The sequence below is a fragment of the Trypanosoma cruzi genome, genomic scaffold (genome assembly GCF_000209065.1).
Source record: "Trypanosoma cruzi strain CL Brener 1047053516851 genomic scaffold, whole genome shotgun sequence".
Classification (NCBI taxonomy): domain Eukaryota; phylum Euglenozoa; class Kinetoplastea; order Trypanosomatida; family Trypanosomatidae; genus Trypanosoma; species Trypanosoma cruzi.
This window is the reverse complement of record NW_001849577.1, coordinates 720,745-728,755: the sequence shown is the minus strand read 5'-3', so window position 1 is coordinate 728,755 and position 8,011 is coordinate 720,745. Positions and strand designations below refer to the sequence as shown.

General features: G+C 50.8%; 5 protein-coding genes and 1 pseudogene across 5 annotated transcripts, besides 6 other annotated features; all 6 read left to right on the top strand.

Annotated features, from left to right (window-relative positions):
- On the top strand, positions 1-739 carry Tc00.1047053503651.49 (annotated as a pseudogene; the record flags this gene model as incomplete).
- Positions 1-5,563: a sequence feature (areas merged during assembly that could not be assigned to a particular haplotype. This can correspond to areas where the two haplotypes were merged or to regions with more than two copies in the genome that were merged during assembly.).
- On the top strand, positions 970-1,923 carry Tc00.1047053503651.40 (uncharacterized protein; the record flags this gene model as incomplete). The annotated part of the gene is made up of 1 exon (XM_800314.1): positions 970-1,923. The coding sequence occupies one exon, from the start codon at positions 970-972 to the stop codon at positions 1,921-1,923; it is 954 nt and encodes a 317-aa protein (XP_805407.1).
- Positions 1,274-1,305: a microsatellite.
- Positions 1,961-1,992: a sequence feature (AT_rich).
- Positions 2,368-3,150, top strand: Tc00.1047053503651.30 (uncharacterized protein; the record flags this gene model as incomplete). Its single annotated transcript, XM_800313.1, has 1 exon — positions 2,368-3,150. The coding sequence occupies one exon, from the start codon at positions 2,368-2,370 to the stop codon at positions 3,148-3,150; it is 783 nt and encodes a 260-aa protein (XP_805406.1).
- Positions 3,448-4,344, top strand: Tc00.1047053503651.20 (uncharacterized protein; the record flags this gene model as incomplete). Its single annotated transcript, XM_800312.1, has 1 exon — positions 3,448-4,344. One exon carries the CDS (start codon positions 3,448-3,450, stop codon positions 4,342-4,344), a length of 897 nt encoding a protein of 298 aa, XP_805405.1.
- On the top strand, positions 4,525-5,913 carry Tc00.1047053503651.10 (hypothetical protein, conserved; the record flags this gene model as incomplete). Its single annotated transcript, XM_800311.1, has 1 exon — positions 4,525-5,913. The coding sequence occupies one exon, from the start codon at positions 4,525-4,527 to the stop codon at positions 5,911-5,913; it is 1,389 nt and encodes a 462-aa protein (XP_805404.1).
- Positions 5,564-5,594: a sequence feature (areas merged during assembly that could not be assigned to a particular haplotype. This can correspond to areas where the two haplotypes were merged or to regions with more than two copies in the genome that were merged during assembly.).
- Positions 5,595-8,011: a sequence feature (areas merged during assembly that could not be assigned to a particular haplotype. This can correspond to areas where the two haplotypes were merged or to regions with more than two copies in the genome that were merged during assembly.).
- Positions 6,121-6,146: a microsatellite.
- Positions 6,437-8,011, top strand: Tc00.1047053503651.4 (hypothetical protein, conserved; the record flags this gene model as incomplete). The annotated part of the gene is made up of 1 exon (XM_800315.1): positions 6,437-8,011. A coding segment is annotated over one exon (1,575 nt), but the record flags the coding sequence as incomplete, so codon positions are not given.

The following is an 8,011-nucleotide window of genomic DNA, read 5'->3' as shown; positions in this document are numbered from 1 at the left end:
CGGATTGTCAGCGATTTGAAGGAACAACTCATGGTGGGAGTTTAGCCAAAGGGAAAAAGAGACGCGGGCTCAGAACGCACAATATTTGGCCGCGAAAGAAGAGGAGTTGCGTCGCAAGTATGAGGCGGAGCGAGACGCGGCGGTGGCGGCGGCAACACAACGACTAGAGCAGGAGCACATAAAATCCCTTACGGAATCATACAACAACGACGGGGTGCTGCGCGATCGATTTGCTCAAATGAGTCGCGAAAGTGAGCGGCTGCGTGTTGAGGCAGAGTTGTTGCAAGAGCAACTGAAAAGCGCCCTTGACGCAATGAATAGAAAGGAGGAGGAGATTGTGCGCCTGCGTGAGGCTGCGGAGTTGACCGAACAGCGGGTGAAGGCGATTGAGGATAGAATTCGTGGCGAATGCGAAACGAGGCTGCATGTACTTGACACGGAGTGGCAGCGAAAACTGCGCCAGTTTGAGATTCGGCATGTGGAGGAGGTGGGCGGGATGCAGCACGAGCTGGAGAAGGCGACCATAGAGTTGGAGGCTGCGAAGAATGCAGCCGCCTTAGAGCAGAGGAATATAGAACAGAAACACAACGCAGAGCTTACGAGCATTAACGAGAGAGTTTTGGTGGCACTTGCCACGAAGGACAACACCCTGAAGGCACAGACAGAACAGATCAGTCTTTTGCAGGAGGCTCTTCGACTGCGTGATGAGCACATCGCCAGACACAGGGAGTTGCTTTGAGCGATTTTGCCACAGTAACGCGGTTATTGTTTAGTTCCGTTTGAACCTTTTAATACCATGAGTGACATTTATTGGAGGGAGGGAGAGACGATGATGAGGGGGGAGCCTCCGAAGTGTCTGACGCGTTTTTTTTTTTTTCATCCGGCGGTTCTTCTCTCACTCGCTTTCCTTCTTTTCGTGCTCTTTCGACAAGGTTGTGTAGGGCGAGGAGAGCACTGCAGTAGTGAACGATGCAATCTTTAAGCTGCTCCTCCTTTTACATGAAGATGCGCCAGACATATGCCCCCGTGGCGTCGCAACGGCGCCCTGAGTTGATGAGGGCCTCACCGCCCTTAACACGGGAAGCCGGCATCAATTCTATAGAGATATTTGGGTCGCCACTGGAGATGATGACACCGTCGCCATCATTCCGCGGCCCATCCGCGGAGGGGCACAGTAGCGCGGGCGCAATTGCGGAAATCCAACGGAAACTGACTGCTATCCAGAGGAAAAACGGCAAGCCGCAGTACCAACAACAAAATGATCGAAAGGAAGAGCAGCAGCAGAAGCAACAGAAGCAGCAACAGGACGCTTCTTATTCTAACGCATTATTTGACCCGGAAAAGGGTGGCAACCCCATAAAAGGGATAAGCACGGCGTTGGAGCAAGAGGTGGACTCGTTATCTCCCGTGCTATCGTCTCCGTCTTCACGTTTCTCCAATGAAAACGATTTTTCCAAGAAGCAGCCCTCAATGCCTTTATCGCCTCCGGTCCCAGGGCACAAGGGGACAGGTGAAGACGAGATGTTGACGCCACAGGAGATGGCCTTTTTGCGTGTCGTCGAGTTTGCCGTTCCTGTTTCTGTGCACGCGCAGCTGGAGCCCGGGGCCACTCTTGTTAAGTTGTGCGACAAAGTGACAGTGAAGCTGTTTCCTTCTCATTTGGTCCTTATTCGTCCGGACGGCGTCGCGGCTGTTGAGTTGGTTATTGAGGAGCTCTGCGAGCTGAACGAGGACGAGGGCGCATGCGCACTGGACTGCATTGTTCAGGCGAGGGGCACAACGCGTCGGCGGCTTATTCGTGTCATCTGCACAGACGCGATTGCACGTGGCGCACTTTTCAAACTCCTATGTGCGAGGCGAACACAGTTGGAAGACTCTGGGCGGCTGGGCGAACGCACTTGCGGGTCCGTTGGGAGAAGCTGAAGGACCGTGCCTTTTGAATCTATCGTTGGTCCACCCCTTTTTTTTTTGTATTTTTTTTTTTAAATATTTCCACCCTTCAGTGTGTACCGTTCCCACAAATGGTGCGTGTTAATTGGCCAAAGACGGAAAAAGAAGAGAAAAGAAGGTGAATAAAGACAGGGGGCGGTACCGTCCTTTTTCCTTTATTGTCCGCTGCTTTACGTGCAAGCTGCGCGGGGTGACGTTGCTGTTTCCTTCATGTGTTTGAATAAACATCTCTTCTTGGGTGGTTGAAGGCGTGCCGGGTCAGGGAGACTGGGGAGGGCAAAGGGAACACAGCACCACGCGGTGAGTGGCAAGAAAGGGGAAGAATAATCAGGAAACACATATACACACAGGCAGAAAAAAGCAATAAAAACGCAAATTTGTGCATTTTTTATTTTTTATTTGTTGTTGTCGTATTTTATGAACATGCACTTAGGAACACATAACGTCAAGGAGTTTTGGACTACCGTGTGGAAGACGCAGAACACTGGATGGAAGCTGGGGGAGCGAAGCGCTCCCTTCACACGCATTCTGTTTGCCTTCTTGAATGGCGCGGGTATCCTCTCCGCAGAGGAGCTCAAAAAGGATCCGTATGATGCCGTTTTGTGCTTCCTTGCGGGAAAAACGGTTTTCGCCCCGCTTTGTGGCGACTCGGCAATTATATCTTACATGGTTGGTTGTCGGGTGAAGCATGTTGTTGGTGTCGACTTGAGCGAGCAGGCACTGAGTCTACAGTGCCAGGTCAACTTTCCAAATGTACCGTTTCAAACGACGCGACTGGATCCCGTTGAGGGGACCGCAGGAGATTTTGTGGTGCACGAGGCCAGCGTGGGGGATAGCCGCGTTACTCTTTTTCAGGGAGATCTTATGCAGTTGCCTTGTTTCAAGGCATACAGCGAGCTGAAGGTGGAGTTCATGTACGACCGCGCCTCTATGATGGCGATCCCTCCCGATATTCGTGGCGCGTATGTGCAGGCAGTGACAAGGGTTTTCCGTGCAAATACGACGGTTGCGTACGAGCGGATGGTGCGTGTTTTGCCAGAAGAGCGTCACTGGGGTCCGCCCTTCATGGTGGACATGGATGAGGTGCTGCAAATGTATCGGGAATCTACAGGACGAGAGTACAGGGCGACGCGCGTCTTGGCTGATGAGGTGGAGGGCACCCTTTGCCCCGAGTGGTACGCGATTGTGCCGCACAATTAGATGTCTTCTGTGCATTTAATTCACTGAACAAAATCTCTGTTGCTTCATATATCTATTCACACACACACACTGGAAAAATACATGTACGCTGTCGTATTTATTGCAGGTGTAACTCTACCAGAAGAAGAGAGAGTGTTGATGGAGGAGGGGCAGAGGAATAAGCAACAACAAAAATAACAACAAGGAAATGGAAGAAAACGTGTTATGCTCCAACTGCGCGCGTAATATGTGCCTCAAAAAGGTTGTTATTCTGTCTGTTTTCCTCTTTTTAAGTGAGGTGAGTAGGCAGAAGGCACAATGGCCCAACGCGTTGCCATTCCTGATGACTGCGTATACGAGGGATACGGTAATCTTTACCGCGGAGATGCGGAGGTGACACCGCCCCAGCCGATTGTGGGAGCACGTGGCGGCAATGGTGTCTTGTACGGCACCATTGATAGCGAGGAGGCACTGCGGCAACTCCGCACCGCGCTCCGCGTCGACGTTCATCCGCAGCTGAAGGCGCTCGTGCAAGAAAAGAAATTAGACGAAGTGGCGTCATCACCGGCAAGCCTGCCCTGGCTGGTCTGTCGCCCGAATGCACTGCCGTTGAGGACGTTGCCTTCGTCCTTTTCATCAGGGACGCGATATGAGATTGAGCGGATGAAATCACAGTGTCGCTTTCTGCGTGACTGGCTTATGTGCCACGAAACTCCTGAGGAACGTGTAGAAGCGAGGGAGTTTTTGCGCACGGCACAGCGCCTCCTGCAGAAGGAGTCTGTGGAGGAGCTGTTGGGTCGTACAGAAAACCTGCTCCAGCAGCTGGAGAATTGGCCCGCTGTGGTTGAAAAGGCCCGTCCCCATATAGCAGAATGGAACAACGACAAATCATTGACTGAGTTGCGTGAATTTGTCGGGGATGTGCTTGGAACAGATGAGGTTTGCGCACGACTGTCGAAGTTGACATGTCGGTTCTCGCTTCTTGCTCCGTTGTTAGAAGAGGCGGCTTTCCGCTCGGCAGCACTGGAAGAAATGGAGCAGTGGTCCTCCGAGGCTACTGTTTCTTCTTTGCGTTCCTTGCGGGCTTCCATTCACGACTGGGAGCTGAGGGTTGCGAAGGATCAGCAGAACGTGCTGGACAGCTCCCAATTGCTGCTGGAACGCATTGCGGCCGTCAGGAATAAAAGAAGAGAATCTGCGGGGGATTTGACATGAATTTATTTTCCGCTTGTTTTTCCCTTTTTTTTTTTTTTGCCCGCTTCTTCCTTTTTTGTGCACGTTATGATTTGCAATAGTCTGTGTCCCCCTTTTTTTTTCTCTGCAACTTCTCCGCAATTTACTGTTCCTCATGTATTCTTCTCTTCTCCCTTCCTTATAAACACGCACAGTTGTCGCATGAGTCTTGTGGCGTTACCAAATGCCGCCGAGGAGATGGCGGAGGATGTCTTCTTCACTTTCCGTTTGCTCTCCCCTGGCGGCGAGGCGTACATTCCGCCCTGCTTCATCATGACAGCAGCCCGGGAGATGGGATACTACCCCACTTCGCAGTGCCTGCGGAACTGCCTGTCAGAAGTCATCGGGCGAGGAAAACGTTTGACTTTCCCCCTGTTTCTCAAACTGTGTTCTTCCCTCGAGGCGACAAGAACGCTGAACACGGGGGCTATCGAGGAATGCAAGCGGGTCTTTGACGTCCGCAACTCTGGCACGTTGAATAGAGGTGAGTTTCGTACGATCTTGACATCATCGGCTGCGGCAGAAATGACCTCGAGCGAGGTTGAGGCCATCGTGGAGTTGTTGGATCCAGCCCACACAGACGCCATTCAGCTCTGCGCTGTGCAGATGATTCTAATGCGTTGTCTTTCCAAGGATGCGAGGGCCATCGATGACTTCTTCTACACCCCACGGAGTGCACGCAAAGAGGTTTCGCAGCCAGTGGCTGGAGGGGACGACCACCATCTTCAGCCCCTTGCGTTAAATTTTGTTGAGGGCGACAGGAAAGACCTCTCGCGCGACTCAAAGAATTTGCGTGCAAATAACAAAGAGGCGGTGAGGCCATTGAAGGCAATCGAAGTTAATGGCAGGTGCGCAAGCCGCCCTTCGCGTGGGTGTGTGAATACGCTGCAAAGGAAGCGACAAAAATCGCCTGTCCCAACGGCGCCGGATGACGCATCGGATGATACCGCTGAGGAATCATTGATTTACCTCCACCCGCCCAAAACAACAGCACCATCACCCTGCACAAGCGGCCCTGTTACGCGAGCTACGAGTCTGCAGCAGGTCCCTCCACTCCGTGAAGAGCCTTTATCGCGTTTGGAGACGCCCACACCACCCAGTGAGGTCGCGGCTCCAGCCTCTTTGCCAATCGGGGATGTGGAGAAGTCATTCATGAGAGGGTCGCACTGTTCGATGCCTCCTTCCCAGACATCACACACCGTAGTGCCGTCTGCTGCTGAGCGGGGGAAAACGACTAGGGAACAGGATGGGAGAACGACTTTGGTTGCAAGTAAGAGCCGCTTTCTCGGGAGTGGCACGAGAAGAACGTTACCGGAGCCTCCGCTAGAGGAGTTGAGGGAAGTTTCTCTGGGTGATTCATGCGTGCTTGGCAACACGAGTGATGTTGTGCATTTGCATGAGGATGTTGCTGCCGCTGATGCCACGGTCGAGGGCTCTAGAGTTCTCCAAAGCACGCACGGGTCACAAGGCGCTGCCAATGAAAACGCTTCCGGCAGAAATCAAGTAAAAAAAAAGAAGGCATGGGTTCATAACTGCTGCATACAGTCTTAGCAAATGCTTCACGTTACCTGAAAGGATCAATTAGGAAAAAACAAACAAACAAAGCATTTTTTTTTTTTTTACTTTCATCCGTTTGGTTATTAGATACTTTTGCGCCTTCCCCTTCTTTTTCTTTTTTCCGGGTTTGCATTTGAAGTCACGCCGGAGAAGCGGGGTGGGGACTCGTGCAGATGGCCACGGCCATTCTCAGTGCTCTATTATATATATATATATATATATATATACAGATTATATTGTATGCGCATGTACACATGTAAGCTTTTTTTTTTTCATGGACATTTACTTTTTTTTTAAAAATTCTTGTGATTACTCCTGTTTGTATGCATTTGTGTAAGAGGGTGGCACCCGTCGTTCTACACATTGTTTTCTCTTAATATTCCATTAAATTTACTCTCCCTGATCTCTTGTTTTTTTGATTTTTTTTTTTTCTGCATTCTGCAGTTTTTGAGGGTTGGAATTAGGAAAATACATTAGTTTTTTTTATTTTTTCCAACTTTGTGCGAGGATTTTAGACATGAAGCACACGCTCTCCAAAGAGCAGCTGGCGGATTTTGCACAGCAGGCTGTCATTAGTATACGACGTTTTATGTCCTCTAGTCAGGAGATTATGACGTTGACACAGCAGGATCTTATCTCCACCTCCAAATCGATAGAGGAGTCTTGGCGGAAGAGGCGAATTGTCCCAGACATAACGGTGGTGGAGCTGTGGGCGATGAGCTTTCAGGAAGAGCTACTTTCCCAGTTGGAGGTGTACAGTAGTAATAGGGACAGCAACAGCAACAGTCAGTTAACAGAGAAAGACGGTGCCCCAAATGTCTCTTTAGCAGGCACTTCATCAGGAACGAAGAGTGCAACACGGAAGTTTATTGGCGAGTCATCTTTGTTGGCGTGTACGGAGGTGCTGAAGATCCTTCTTCGGACCAACGGTGAAAAGTCAGCTGAGGTTTTTACTCGCTTCCATTTAGCAACTCATGTAACAAAATACCTAATGCGGGCTCCTATGAGTAAGAAGATGCGAGACGCCTTTGCCTCAGTATTGTTGGAGATTGCGGGATATAACTCCCTGCTTCTTGAAGAATTTCTTTCTGTGAGTCATGAACTTTTAGTTTTTCCCGAGGGATCCGGAAGCGGAAATGTAGTGACCCCACAACAAGTGCAGCTGGCGTGGTTGCTCTCGTCCGTTTTTCGTCGAGTGGATGTGAACAACGTCTCGGCCGATAGTGCACGCATTCAGTGTGGACGGGATGGGTTTTTGTCCGGGATTATCCGCACTTGTTCTTTACTTTCTGGGGGCACGGCCGAGGGGGGAAACGAGGGGATGCAGTTTACGGCCTTCCTTGTCTATTTTGGGTTAGTAAATTGCATGGTGCGTGGGTGTGCTGCCAACAAGGCATTGTGCAGGGGGGAACATCGGGACGAGCTTGTAAGACTGTGGGTCATTGCCGCCTCAAACGTGTCGAAGGTCGAATTCTCGCTGCCTATACCCACGAACGTGCCCGGAAAAGATGCCAGCCTTGCCGTGGAGGGAACGCAGGCCTGGGCCTCGGAGCTCATTGAATTTTTGGTGGAGGTTGCGACGAGCGACAGCTTCTCCCTTAGGCGTCAGGCACTACACGATGATTCCATGAACAATGGTGGTGGTCGAAATATGTTAAATAACACAGGTTTTCCACCGTTGTCGCCATCGCCGTTGTCGTCACCAGGGATCAGTCGTGCCTCTGGAGGTTATGAGTTGCTACCCGCACACTGGGATACCCTTCTGACAGGAGGGTCGGCCTACGCATGGCACCTGGCACTCCTTTTGTTTAACTGCGTTTTGTCTAAGGAGGGATGCGATTTTATTGCGGAGGCTCTTCTTCGCATTGATACTCTGAACGCCGTGTCAGAGTTTATTTATCGCGGTGTTATTGCAACACTCATGCTTCTCTGTGTGGCAACTCCAAGGAATGCCGAACTGCTTGCCGAGAGCCCAATCATTGAGGCACTTATTGCACTAATCACATGCTCTCAGGCCAGTGTCTTTGCCCATGAGGTGATAATTCTTGAGAAACTTTGCACACCATGCCGTGCGTTAAATGCGTATGCAATT